This window comes from Balaenoptera musculus, chromosome 14, assembly GCF_009873245.2.
Source record: "Balaenoptera musculus isolate JJ_BM4_2016_0621 chromosome 14, mBalMus1.pri.v3, whole genome shotgun sequence".
Classification (NCBI taxonomy): Eukaryota; Metazoa; Chordata; class Mammalia; order Artiodactyla; family Balaenopteridae; genus Balaenoptera; species Balaenoptera musculus.
In genome coordinates, this window is record NC_045798.1 from 40,441,315 (window position 1) to 40,456,648 (window position 15,334).

General features: G+C 42.6%; 1 protein-coding gene across 6 annotated transcripts in view; it reads right to left on the minus strand.

Moving 5' to 3' along the window:
- The window catches only part of TMEM241 (transmembrane protein 241), a 106,662-nt gene that overhangs the window by 80,125 nt on the left and 11,203 nt on the right, over positions 1–15,334 (minus strand). For all 6 annotated transcript variants that reach the window (XR_005016209.1, XR_005016208.1, XM_036823368.1 and 3 more), the window contains exon 4: positions 2,933–3,014. Coding sequence is in view for 4 of the 6 variants with exons in the window: in XM_036823368.1 (XP_036679263.1) it covers positions 2,933–3,014 (82 nt within the window). In the remaining 2 variants the exon portion in view is untranslated. The remainder of the gene's footprint in view (positions 1–2,932; positions 3,015–15,334) is intronic.

The following is a 15,334-nucleotide window of genomic DNA, read 5'->3' on the forward strand; positions in this document are numbered from 1 at the left end:
TATTAGCACAACACCTTAGTTATTCAAACTTCAAAACTCTGGCATCCATAACTATCCAGAGCCTACAAAAAATTTCAAAAACTTTTGTACAACAATAGATTGTTTTTTGTTTTTTTGTTTTCCAGTCAAATCCTATACTCTGCTATAGAAGACGAAGCTCCCCCTGCAGGCCAGAGGCGGTAAAGTGAGACCATGGACTTGGAGGAGCCTGACAGCATCAAGAGCGGCAGCTGAGAGCCAGCCTGGCCCCCTGTTCTGGGCTCAGCACCAACGTGCTCTGTGTCTCACTTCTTAGGTCACCCAGGCTATTTTCTCCCCCATCGCACACATCATCCCATCTACTCAAGCTTATGAATCATGAAAGAAAAATGATGATTTAATTTAGAAATTATCGATTTAATTTAGAAATTATCCCAGTTAATTCTCAGCCACTATTTTGCAGCTTTGGAGTTGTCCTAACAATACTATTATTATCCAGAGAGGCAGATTTTGTTTTTACTGTTTTCAGATCTGAGGCCTAAGGGGCCAACATAACAACAAACTTTACGTTAAAAGACTGAATTGTTTGAAAATTTCGCATTTTTTCAAACATTAGAATACAATCATTTTCTGATAGATTAAAAACAGCAATTAGAGTATAAAACCATTCCTGAAGACCTAAATAGATGTTTCTCCAAAAGAGACATACAGATGGCCAACAAACACATGAAAAGATGCTCAACATCACTAATCATTAGAGAAATGCAAATCAAAACTACAATGAGGGGCTTCCCTGGTGGCGCAGTGGTTGAGAATCCGCCTGCCAATGCAGGGGACACGGGTTCGAGCCCTGGTCTGGGAAGATCCCACATGCTGCGGAGCAACTGGGCCCGTGAGCCACAACTACTGAGCCTGCGCGTCTGGAGCCTGTGCTCCCAACAAGAGAGGCCGCGACAGTGAGAGGCCCGCGCACCGCGATGAAGAGTGACCCCCGCTCGCCGCAACTAGAGGAAGCCCTTGCACAGAAACGAAGACCCAACACAGCCAAAAAAATAAAAAATAAATAAATAAATAAATAAAGTGCAGTTCCATCACATTTAAAAAAAAAAAAAAAAGAGTTTAAAAACTACAATGAGGTATCACCTCATACCAGTCAGAATGGCCATCATCAAAAAATCTACAAACAACAAATGCTGGAGAGGGTGTGGAGAAAAGGGAACCCTCTTGCACTGTTGGTGGGAATGTACATTGATACAGCCACTATGGAGAACAGTATGGAGGTTCCTTAAAAAACTAAAAATAGAACTACCGGGCTTCCCTGGTGGCGCAGTGGTTGAGAATCTGCCTGCCAATGCAGGGGACACGGGTTCGAGCCCTGGTCTGGGAGGATCCCACATGCCGCGGAGCAATTAGGCCCGTGAGCCACAATTACTGAGCCTGCGCGTCTGGAGCCTGTGCTCCGCAACAAGAGAGGCCGCGATAGTGAGAGGCCTGCGCACCGCGATGAAGAGTGGTCCCCACTTGCTGCAGCTGGAGAAGGCCCTCACACAGAAACGAAGACCCAACACAGCCATAAATAAATAAAAAATAAATTAATTAAAAAAAAAAATAGAACTACCATATGACCCAGCAATCCCACTACTGGGCATATACCCTGAGAAAACCATAATTCAAAAAGATACATGCACCCCAATGTTCATTGCAGCACTATTTACAATAGCCAGGACATGGAAGCAACCTAAAGTTCCATCAACAGACGAATGGATAAAGAAGATGTGGTACATATATACAATGGAATATTACTCAGCCATAAAAAGGAACGAAATTGGGTCATTTGCAGAGACGTGGATGGACCTAGAGTCTGTCATACGGAGTGAAGTAAATCAGAAAGAGAAAAACAAATATCGTGTATTAACGCATAATGTGGAATCCAGAAAAATGGTACAGATGAACCTATTTGCAGGGCAGGAATAGAGATGCAGATGTAGAGAATGGACATGTGGACTCGGCGGGGGATGGGGAAGTGGGATGAATTGGGAGATTGGGATTGACATATAAACACTACCATGTGTAAAATAGATAGCTAGTGAGAACCTGCTGTATAGCACAGAGAACTCAGCTTGGTGCTCTGTGGTGACCTAGGTGGGTGGGATGGGGGGTGGGGTGGGAGGGAGGTCTAAGAGGGAGGGGATATATGTATACATATAGCTGATTCACTTCGTTGTACAGCAGAAACTAATACAACATTGTAAAGCAACTATACCCCAATTAAAAAAAAAAAAACCTTAACTATATGAAAAAAAAATGTTCCTGATTTTTAAGCCACGTTCTGAGACTCTGGTCAATGCTGATATTTATGGATTCTCCTTTGGTGGCAAAATAACTAAATTTTTGGAGTTCCCATATAATATATAACATAACTGGAAGAAATCTGTTCCTCACAGTACCCTCCTTTGAGGAGCTCAGTCCTGGGGTCTGGGTGGGAGGACAGAATGAACACTTGTTTCACTAGTGTCCCCTTGTACTGGGCATCAATTCCGTGCCAAGCATGCGAACCCACGACTAAGCCCAGCCCACCCAGGCCGTGTTACTGATGGGCAGGGTCACGGTCCCCGGAAGCAAGGAGCAGACTGAGCCCACCCTCCCTGCTCCCAAGGACGGGGTGTATCCACGCAGAGCAAGCTCCACAAATATCACTACTCCAGCTTCCTGCGTCTCCATCTGCAGCTCTCCATCTTGTAAAACAAGTCAGTCCTTCCCTGTTATCTGGTTATCTTCAGTTCAGGGAGTGGGAGTGCGCCACGTTGGCCTCAGCCCCAAGACTTGTTCTTCAATCTAGCTGTACCATCATTAAAGCTGTTGCTTTGTCCCCTATTGATCCAAGGCGCAACAAGTTAAAGGCAAAGGGGAAGAAGGGAAAGGGACCGTCCCCTCCAAAACCTCTAACACTTACCAGTCTGGACAGTGCTCTGGAACCAGCATAGATGATACACACAAACAGCACTGAAGCAGGAAGCCATGTCAAAACGTCAGATCTGTAAAAGGGACCATAAATTCCTGTCACTTTATGTCCAAAAGACCTCGCTGGAAGGTACGACCCTCCATACACCAAATACAGCACTCATGGTTGTCTAAACATCCCCAGGTGACTTGTGAAGCATGATTCGCTCTGTATCATTGAGAGGGACGGAAGCTGACCAAGCCATCCTGCCTACAGTCCGTCACTCAGCCAACGATGTGGCGTTACTGATCCCACAGTCGGGCACAGACGAGCTGGAGATGGAAAAGGTTTCCTGCAGGTTGGGAGAAAGAACAGATCTGATTTTTTTTTTTAAGAAGCAGTGAATGGGGCTTCCCTGGTGGCGCAGTGGTTGAGAGTCTGCCTGCCAATGCAGGGGACACGGGTTCGAGCCCTGGTCTGGGAGGATCCCACATGCCGCGGAGCAGCTAAGCCCGTGAGCCACAGCTACTGAGCCTGCGCGTCTGGAGCCTGTGCTCCGCAACAAGAGAGGCCGCGACAGTGAGAGGCCCGCGCACTGCGATGAAGAGTGGCCCCCGCTTGCCACAACTGGAGAAAGCCCTCGCACAGAAACGAAGACCCAACACAGCCATAAATAAATAAATAAATAAATAAATAAAATTAAAAAAAAAAAAAAAAAAAGAAGCAGTGAATGTTATTCTTTGGAATTTAAGTAGCCGGAGGCTTTGAACACATGCCAAATTATTTTTAAAAATTTTTAAAGGCTATTTACCTAGGCAAGGTACCAAACAGCTCCAGGGAACCACAACAAAAGGAACCACAGTGTGAAAGGATGGAATTGAAAAGAGTGCCTGAACTTGAGCTGGGTGGCCATGTGCTGAGCCTCAACCGTTAACCTGGGATGCCAGTTTAGGGAATCTCCAAGGACTTCTCAAGGGCACATTTCTTTGATTCCCTTGTGGCCACACCAAGAACTGCTTTTTCTTTTTCTTTTTTTTGGCCACACTGCGTGGCTTGCAGGATCTTAGTTCCCTGACCAGGGGTCGAACTAAGGCCCCTGGCAGTGAAAGCATGGAGTCCTAACCAATGGACAGCCAGTCCAAAGAACTGCTTTTTTTTTTTTTTTTTTTAATAAATGTATTTATTTATTTATTAAACTAATTAATTTATTTATTTTTGTCTGTGTTGGGTCTTCGTTTCTGTGCGAGGGCTTTCTCTAGTCACGGCGAGCGGGGGCCACTCTTCATCGCGGTGCGCGGGCCTCTCACTATCGCGGCCTCTCTTGTTGCGGAGCACAGGCTCCAGACGCGCAGGCTCAGTAGTTGTGGCTCACGGGCCTAGTTGCTCCGCGGCATGTGGGATCTTCCCAGACCAGGGCTCGAACCCGTGTCCCCTGCATTAGCAGGCAGATTCTCAACCACTGCGCCACCAGGGAAGCCCAAAAGAACTGCTTTTTCAACACAGTTTAGAATCTTGCTCTCCTCAGAATACCTTTCCTGTAGTTTCAGTTCTAGACTGAAAACCTGGGGGAAGAAACTTCATTTTCTTTTTTGCACAAATCACAAAGACAGCTACTGTGCAGTTTCCTTGTTGACAGCAGATGAACTGGACCAGTAGTGTTAATTCAGATTTAAGAAATTATCTGAATCTTGGTTTGAGTAAACTTGTGATCTGCATGCAATATTAACTAGATTGGATAGCTTTTATATTTTCATACGTACACATAGGCTCTCCCCACCCTCATCAACATCCATTAGTTACTGAACTCTGTGAACTGGCATTGAAACATTACAACAATGTTCTGTTGCACCAATTTTATAAACTTTTACAGTGCAATACGTGTTATTTTTCAGAGACAAACCAAACTTTAATTTCTCAAGGTTCATGCTGTTTGCTTTAGCAGCATTTGATGGTGGATCTTTTATACACGTTTGTAATAGATGAAAAATAAACCAGATTGCAAATGCTTTTTCTTTCTTTTTTAAAGAAAACCATGTACCAAGTTTTTTGGTCCAAATTGTGTAGGATAAGTTAAATTGCATTCTAATAACCAACATGAGTGTATTTCTGTAAGTACAGTTACGTTGAAATAAAGTTTTAAAAAGCAAAAAAAAAAAGCAAAACCCCAGTCTTTCCATAGAGTACACATCACTGAGGGTGCAACTTGCTTCCCCCACCAGTTACAAATGCATTCGGTTCGCTAATTCAAGTTCCCAGAGTTATTCTAAAATAAATATAAATTAATGAAGCCATTCCAGCAGGATATAACATAATAATCCCAAGTAACTCAATGAACTGCTCTCCTGGGATGGAGCCTGTTCAAGAAGTGTTCTTTGTTAATTTTATTAACATGGGCAGGCACTCTATCATCAGACCTGCTTTTGTACAACTTCCCAGGGAACAGGGCATGAAAATGTTTCTAGTCTCAGATAAGGCCTTCGAACCCTACTTCCTGTATATAGTCATTCAGCCAAACTCACAGCAACTTGCAAGGTGCTCACAGCGCCAGAGTTAATATTAACAGCAGCATCAGGGACTTCCCTGGTGGCACAGCGGTTAAGAATCCGCCTGCCAACGCAGGGGACACGAGTTCAAGCCCTGGTCCGGGAAGATCCCACATGCCGCGGAGCAATTAAACGCGTGCGCCACAACTACTGAGCCTGCGCGCTAGAGCCCGCGAGCCACAATTATTGAAGCCCGCTCGCCTAGAGCCGGTGCTCCGCAACAAGAGAAGTCACTGCAATGAGAAGCCCGCGCACCACAACGAAGAGTAGCCCCCGCTCTCCGCAACTAGAGAAAGCCTGCACGCAGCAACAAAGACCCAACGCAGCCAAAAATAAATAAATTAATTAAAAAAACAAACAAACCACCAAAAAAACCCAGCAGCATCACCAATGACATTTTTTGAGCCCTTGCTACAAACCAGGCACTGTGCTAAATGTTTTCTACACTGTAATCTTTTTAAAATCTGTGGGAGTTCCCTGGTTGCCTAGTGGTTAGGATTCCAGGCTTTCACTGCTGTGGCCTGGGTTCAATCCCCGGTGGGGGAACAGATCCTGCAAGCTGTGCAGAGTGGCCAAAAAATATTTATCTAAACATAGATAAATAAAAAATAATAATAAAATCTGCGCAACAATCTCACGAGGAAAGTATTATTATTATTATTATTATTACCCCCACTGTGCAGATGAGGAAACCGAGGCACAAAGAGTTTAAGTAATTTGTCTACGGTCAGAAAAGCTGGTAATGGCAAAGCTACAATTTGAATTCAGGCCTGTCTGACTTAAAACCTTGCTTTTAACCGCCTCTCGTACTTCACCCTCAAGGATCTCATAATAATCTAATGTGAGACAATGATATATAAATAAATAAGTTGCAAACACAACATGATTTTGCTCTGGTAGCAGCTCAAGCAGCTAGTTATCTGAGAAATATTCTGCTATTACTAGTCCTGCTGCGATCACAGACATCTGTACTTCCAACCAAAAGGTGAACAAAGAATGGAAATGCCAGCCTCCATCCTAACGGGCCAAGCTAATACCAACCAATTGCTACTCTTCTAGGAAAAGACTTTCCCATTAGACGTTAAGGGCCAAGTCCCATGGCCTGCTGTGCCCTAGAAGGAAGCCCAGAGCATGTACTGTGGGGAACATGACGAGGAAAGAAGGAAGGCGTGTGCAGGGTGAAACAGCGGCTGGCCCAGCTGCGGCAAGCCTGACACTTCAGAATGGAAGGTCAGTGAGGCCCTAGACATGCATACTCCACCCACTCCTAAACAAAGAAAACTCCTGCGACTCGCGTACATACTCTAGGAGACGTCAGGGTATCTGAATGGCCATGGACGTGAGGGAAAGAAAACAGCGCTAGGGAACCTCTTGTATTTTAACCCCTCTGCCCTAAAATACAAAGAAATAACTTCAAAAAGAAAGTTTAGGCAAAATTAGAAGATATGTGTAAATGTAAATTTTTCTGGGGAAAAATTTCTGAAAAGGAATTGCGACCTTTGAAAACTTAAGATGTACTGTGAAGTTCTGTAACATAAAAAATGCGGGAAAAATTTCCTAATTGTAACAAATTCTTTACAGCCAAAGACTTTTTATCCCAGTGAAACCATTTTGGACTTCTGAATTCCAGAACTGTAAGATAACAAATCTGTGTTATTTTAAGACAAAAAAAAAAAAACCTTCCATCTCTGTAAGTACTGTAAGTACGGAGCATAGCACAAGGTCTGACTATATTTTCCTCTATATCTTACTACTAGAGTAGAATTTTTCTCTCAATAAAGCATAAGTTTCTTTTTGTTGTTAAAAAAAAAAAAAGGAAGAACTTCAACCAGAAAAAATATACACAGGCTGCTCCAGGAATTAGAATTTGGACCTCTGGCTTCCAGGTTTTCCACGACTTGTAAGTGTGATCTTACAACATGGAGGGGTCAGACCTTTCAACAGCTACCGGGTCAGATAAAATTCATGATGACTGAATTTTCCATACTCTTCCAGGCAGTGTGGAGACAAGGTGAGAACCAGCTACAAGGGCGGTGCTTCCTTGTGTTTTTGCCATCTCTTGAAGTATTTCTTTAAAATCCTTTCTTCAGAAAGAAAGGAAACTAATTTTTACATCCTAGTTAGGTCTGCTAAAACTGAGGATTCTTTCCTCAGGAGATATAGCAATAAGTGATGGAAATTGTACCTGGTTCTGGGCACTGGAGAGTATAATCTTATAACATTCACATGGTTGCTCAAATCTTTGGAAATTATAATTAGCTCTCTTCACTCCCAAGGAATGTTCCAGCAGTTAGCTGAAAACTTTAACCAACAGCCCTAAGGGATGGACAAACTTCACACATGTCCCTGGGCTGTGTCCTTTCTTCTAGGTCAGGGCATCTAGGGCTGGGATCATCTAGGGGTCACCTAGGTCATCTAGAGGTGGGAGTAGGAAGGATGCACAAGTACAGAGCAGGAGGCTCTGTGTAGTAGAAAGAACGTGGTCAGGCAAACCTTCCTATTTAGAAGATTTATATCCAACTCTAAAGCTAGTTGATTTATATCCCAACTCTAAAGCTAGTTTGCAGTGAGAGCTCAGTTTTACATTTATAAAATGGGGATAAGAATGCTCAGAAGGCTATCGAGACAATTAGCTGAAAGAATGAATATGCAGCACTTGGGGTAGCACGTGGCACACTGAAAACAACAACACTCAATAAATGTTCTCCTTCTGGCTTATCCACACATAACACCAAGTTCAGATGCCACTAGGAAAGATTGACAGATCCACCTACATAAGATGGCCAAAACACCATAAAGAAAATGAAACGATGATTAGCAAACCAGGAAAAACACTGGCAACATATAAAACAGGTTGGAGTTTAATATCCTTGATGTATAATGAGTGTTTACAAATCAATAAGAAGAAAACCAACTCCCCAAAAGAAAAAAGGAAAACATTCAAAGGACAGAAATAGGTAATTTTCTCTCTCCTCTTCCTGTCTGTCTGTGTATGTGTGCGTGTCTCTCTCTCTCATACACATACACACACACACAAGAAACACAAATGGCCAATAAACATGTGAAAAGTTATTCAACCGCCCTAATACTAAAAGGACTTTAAAATAAAACAATGATATACCAAGTTTTGCCCAAGAAACTAGTAATTTTTAAAAATGGTATCTTATATAGGGGGTCATAAAATTAATGCCTTCATATACTGCTGTGGGATATAAATTGGTACCTTTCTGGAGGCTACATATGTACTACTTGACTACACTTTATTATTTATTATTATTGTTGTTGAGGTATTTAAAGATTTCTATGGTGATGCTTCCATTTACAAGTGGAATAAAACTGCTTTTGACCTCATTGTTGATCATCAAACATTCTTCAGCCTGGAGCCCTCCCCCTCCGCATACCTGCATGGTTCACTCCTTCACGTATTCAAATCTCTGCTCAAAAGTCGTCTTAACCATGAGTCCTTCTTATCCACCCTATATAAAATAACAACCCCCCCCCATCCACTGGCCCATACTCAGGCACACACATATACACATTATCCACTTACCCAGCTCTATTTTTCTCTACACCTATTACATCATCCAGTTACATTTTTAGTTGTTTCTTGTCTGTCTGCATCAATTAGAATGTAGCTCTACGAGGGCAAGGATTTTTGTCTGTTTTGTTCATTATGCACCGCTTACACCTAACACAATACCTGGCATATACAGTAGGCACTCAAATACTTGCTGAATGAATCACCATGTATTATTTTTGTAACTTAAAAAAAAAGTTTTCCCTTCTCTTGCTAGTTTGGTACAAAGCAGCAAGATACATCAGGAAACTGCAGTCATGACCCTAATTCACATTTCTTCCTCTGCTTTTCTCAAGCGCTTCAGAGACTTTGCCCTGAACAGAATTGCTGGTGCTTACAGCTAATCAGTTGTCAAAGGCAGGGATGCAAGCAAAAAGTTCCATATCCTGCCATCTGCCTGTTTGAAATGGCCCCAATGCGAGAATCCTAAGAATTTCAAATTCAATAAACATTTGTAACAATCATGGTGTAACCTATAACTGTGACAACAAAAAACCAACTGCATTAAAAAACAAACATGTTTTTCTTCAATAGACATGAACTTAGAAACTTGAAATGGAGGCAGTTATTTTGTTTCCTATAATAATTTATCTCTTTTTCTTATTAAAAAGTGGTACCTTCCATGTTAGAAAATTTTGAAAACACAGATTATCAAGAAAAACATTATAATTACAATCCTACTACCCAAAGATAACCACTGTTAATACCTTGTTACATCTCCTTCCAAACAGCATATACATATGCACATATATGAACATTTCAACAAAAATGGGATCCAACTGCACAGGTTGTTTTATAACCTGCTTAACATCTTTCCATGTCAAAACAGTCATCCCCAATTTATTAATACTTGAATACCAGGCTACTGCTGGACATTTAAGCTTATCCTAGGTTTTTACTATTCTAACACAGTAATGATTATCCTTGAATATATTCTCTGCTCATATTTATGATGTTTTCACAATGTTCAGAATACATTTCCTGAAGTGGAATTGCTGTTCAACGATACACACGTTAAAGTTTGTAACTGGTTACAGAATTGCCTTCCAGAGATGTTATACTGACTCATTCTCTGCTATGATCTGCATGTTTATGTCCTCCCAAGAATCATATGTTGAAACCCTAACCCCTAGTATGATGGTATTTGGAGGCGGGGCCCTTGGGAGGTAATCAGGTCATGAGGATGGAGCCCTCATGATGGGATTAGTGCCCTTTTAAGAAGAGACACAAGAGAGTATGCCTCCTCTCTCCATCTCTCTCTCTCTCTCTCCCTCTCTCTCTCCCACACACACACACTACCACCATGTAAAGATACAGGAACAAAGCAGACATCTGTAAACCCACAAGAAACCCTCAACAGAAACCAACCACACTGGCACCCTGATCTTGGACTTCCCAGCCTCCAGAACTGTGAGAAATAAATGTCTGCTGTTTAAGCTACCCAGTCCGTGGTCTTTTGTGACAGCAGCCTGAGCTGACTGAGATGCTCTTTGGCAGCTCTAACACTGCATGATTCTGAGACAGCCTGAGCATTAGGAACAAACGAGGCACATCTATTAAGGCACCTCCTCTCCACCTTTAATTCATAAGGTGGCACCATCTGGGCCTTCTGTGCTGGTTTATTCTTACATTGTTCTACGTGCCATCAAAGGAGGCAAGATGGGATTAAATCCTGAGGAGGTCCTGACAGAATCTCGAGTCTCTGTGGTGTGAGGGCTGAGCCAGGGTGTGTGTGTGTGTGTGTGTGTGTGTGTGTGTGTGTGTGTGTGTGCTACAGGGTCTGTTTTGAAAATTGTGGTGATACGCAATTTTTCCTACGTGAGTTATAGGCACAAATGTTGCATCTTGTGTGCATCGTGTACTTTTTCTTTTCTGCTTGTGCACTCTCTACTGTCCCTAAGAACCCTGATGAATAAAGCATTTTACAAGAAGCTAACAATAGTCTGTTGGCATGAATCATAAAACTGTTGTTATTGAGATGAAGGCTAATTAAATTAAAACATTTGTTTTTCAAATAGAGAATGCATTATTGAGGGAACATCTGCTCCCTGAAAACACTCAGTTTATCTGTTCATGGGAGCCTGGCAGGATCCTCGAGCTGAATTCTTAAAAATTCTCTGCGTTATACTGACACCTAGTGACCTCAAAGCAGTTTCCAAATGTGAAAATAACACCTGACCAAGATACCAGAGTTGATGTGTTGACTATTGATTGGCACTGCCTAAAACAGTAACACACCTTATAACTGTAAAATCAGTATTTGCTTTACAATTCAAAAGGACTTCTGCATACATTAACTTCCTACTTACAGAAGACGCCTAATTTCATCTTTTTGGTCCATTCCTGGTGAATATGGTCCTCCAAGTGTCTTACTCCCTTTTCTCGCTGCTTCCTCCTATTCTTAGACCTTTCTCCTTCATTCCTTACTGTCTCCCTGACTCACAGAGGGCCACACTCCCTTGTCCAGCTCTAATATTACTTAGACCCAAGAACCCTGTGATGACACCGTTTCTCAGAGAGGATAGCTTAGAGCCGGGAGGCAGCAAACAAGGGCCCGCGGGCCAAATCCCACCTGCTGCCTGTTGCTGAAAATAGCATTTTATTGGCACACAGCCACACCCATCCGTTTACGTTGTCATGGCTGCTTTCCCGCTACAACAGCATATTTGAGTAGTTGTGACAGAGACTGCATGGCCCACAGAGCCTAACACATTTACTTTCTGGCTCTTGTTTGCTGACCCTTGATTTAGAGTAAGGCAGCTTGGGTCCCAACGTCTGGAACTTTCGAGTGGTGGTACCCTCGGGTGCCTCACCCCTCCCCTGGGAGGACCAAGGCTGGATGTGCAGTTAAGTGAGCCTTAGGAGACAGATTGCAGGCATGGCACAGAACAGAGAAGTCAGTACTAAGAAATATAGTCCAAAAAAGAAAAAAGAAAAAGAAATATAGGCCACCCAGGTCCCTGAATAATAAGTGAGGCAGGATAGAAGAGGCACATATCTCATCTCTAATAGATGTGAGAAAGAAAGAAAACCCAGTACAAGCACCTTGCCCGTGCACAGTCCACGAGGGCCTGCAAATCCAAGCTAATGTGCAAGACATAACTCCTTTGATCTCAGTCTGGGGAGGTTTACATTTCACACCATGGACTTAAGAGGCCAGAAAGGGTTATATGGACTCAGAGTGACTTCCACACGTGGTGTATCTATGACAAATCGTGAGTTCAGCAGACTCCTATGCACTGAGGGGCGTGGGCATGACCTGCAGGTGTCAAAGGTCAAAAAATCCCATCCCGAGAAAGACAAACACTGCATGGCATCACTTATACGTGGAATCTTTTTTTAAAAGTCAAACTTATAGAAACAGAGAGTAGAAAAGTGGTTGTCAAGGGCTGGGGGGTGAGGGGAACAGGGAGAGTTTGGTAAAAGGGCACAAACTTTCGGCTGCAAGATGAATAATGTATATTGATTACTCATGAATGATGAATAATGTATCCTATGAGGATCTAATGTATAACATGTTGACTACAGTTGATCACATTGTACTGTATAACTGAAATTTGCTAAGAGACTAGAACTTAAATGTTCTCACCAAAAAAAAAAAAGATAAATATGTGAGGTGCTGGATGTGTTCATTAACTAGATGGTGAGAATCTTTCACAATATATACATACAGTAAATCATCACATTGTACACTTTAAACATCTTAAAATTTTACTTGCAAATGATACTTCAATAAAGCTGATACTTCAAAAACTCCTGTCCTGGGCTTCCCTGGTGGCGCAGTGGTTGAGAAGCTGCCTGCCAATGCAGGGGACACGGGTTCGAGCCCTGGTCTGGGAAGATCCCACATGCCGCGGAGCAACTAGGCCCGTGAGCCACAACTACTGAGCCTGCGCGTCTGGAGCCTGTGCTCCGCAACAAGAGAGGCCGCGATAGTGAGAGGCCCGCACATCGCAATGAAGAGTGGCCCCCGCTTGCCGCAACTAGAGAAAGCCCTCGCACAGAAACGAAGACCCAACACAGCCAAAAAATAAATAATAAATAAGTAATAAATAAATTAAAGAAATCACTATTAAAAAAAAAAAAACTGGAAACTTAAAAAAAAAAAAAAAAAAACTCCTGTCCTTTTACCATCACTGGCCTCCTGGACTCCCCCCAGGTACCACCCCAATCATCACACCAACACCAATCAGCTTTTATTCAATATTTTATCCTTTTGGTGGCTCTAAGCATGTTTCCTGAGGAAGTTTTGAAAGTTCACTGTATTATCCCCAAAAAGTAATTTCAACATATGTATATATGTAAAGCATTCCTCTGGAGAGAAAACAACTGGGAAGAATATCAAAAATACATGAATTTGAGAGCTAACTTTCCTCTGTGAGCAGAGATGACTTTTTAGAAAACTATAAGAGTCACTCAAAATGAAATATCAATACATCACAACATGCTTTGGAAAATTCCAACCACCAGTAGCTTTCATAAAGGTGGGCTAGCTCACTTAAAAAACAATAAATCATCAATAATTAAAAAGAAGTACAATCTCGACCCTGATTGTCTCACTATTCATTTCTTTAGGGAGAAGGCTGAGTTAATTTGGAGGTTTTATCAAAGATATTCGTTATGCTTCCCCAGCAAAGACTCTTAATGTAAAATTATGGCGTGAGGGCTTCTTCATCTATTAGAAATCTCTGGTCACAAAGGTATTATGGCATAGGTTTTTTAACTTAGAATTTCTCATACTCGAAAACATTGAGAATCAAAATTTTACTCTCATATGCATAGTGGACAAAAAGTGGCATGTAGGTTAAAGATTACTTTCAAAATGTTTTTATTTAAACATGCAGCCTGGTAATATAGGTGTCAGGAGATGGCATCTAAAGTCTCCAATGAAATCATGCCTGAGTTGGTCCTCAGCGATGGTTCTAGAATCTAACAGAGTGCCACGGTCTCATTGTGCTACCAGACTTCCAGTCAGCTGAAACAGGTCACAGTGTTCATTTAGGATCATGTTTTGGAAATACAAAAAGCTTTCAGCACAGGACTTCCAACATCTGCTAGAAAAATCACTTCAATGCTCTGCAAAGTCTTGGCTACAACAGTTGCCACCACATAATGACAAGCTTGTGACTGAAAACCAGTGCTATCTTTCCCAAGACAGAGGCTTCCAGGGCATCAACCAACACCCGGTGATAACAACTGGCTGCCAGGCAAACATCCTGGGAGAAGAATGATTCCATCAGATCACTGGGTGGAGTCAATACATGATGTGGCCAGAGGCTGACCAACACAGCAAGTATGGCCTCTTTGCAATGTAAGAAACATGGTGCCAGGGTCTGCGACTTGTCTGCAAGGGAATCTGGGATTCTGCTGTGCTCCAGGCTACAAGGACAGTCTAAATGAGCTCTCTATGGCATATGCTATTAAGGACCAATTGGGGGCCCACCCTCCAGCCCCATCACTATAACTCCATGATGACATTCCATCATGCCATCAGGGACTCCAAACTGTCTTCCAGCTGTTGCTTCCATTTTTAGTAGAGCCCAACCTCTGCTATCTCTGCACAAGTACACAGTCACACAGCAAAGCTGGGCTTTGGTTCTCTAATGACATCATTGGAAAACCAAGTCCAGTAGGAAACAGCAGCCACAGCAAACACAAACCCAGCCCAGGCACACACAAAGGAGCACGGGAGCTGGGTCCTTGCTGCTTGCTACCTGCTAACACCCCTTTGCCCAGGGCCCATGGTAACAGGAAATCCTGAGCTGTGACAGCAGTTATTAACCACAAGACCCACTACAAACTAAGACACTAGAATCTTTGACAAGAAGCTTAACTGAGCTGACATCATGTGTGCGTGGCTGTGAAACCACCTAAGGAAGTCCAGGGGATAGAGGTGAAAAAGTCTCTGGGAGATTTAGCAAGAGGACCAAAAAGGGATATGATTATGGCTCTTCTGAGATGGGTGGCACCTAGCATCATGCAAGTTAAAGGGACAACAGTGTCTAGTGGATCCTTCTCTGCCAAGGACCACTTCTTCCAGGAAAAGCATCTTGAGAATCTTTGACTTCACCCAGTTCTACTAGTCATCCCCTCTACCCCTCTTCATACAAATATGAAGAATTCCATCAATGGATGAATGGAAAAACAAAATGCGGTATACAATGCGGTATATAAACAAAATGTGCTCTATACACACAATGGAATATTATTCAGCCTTAAAAAGGAAGGAAATCCTCACACATGCTTCAACATAGATGAAGCTTGCAGACATTATGCCAAGTGAAATAAACCAGT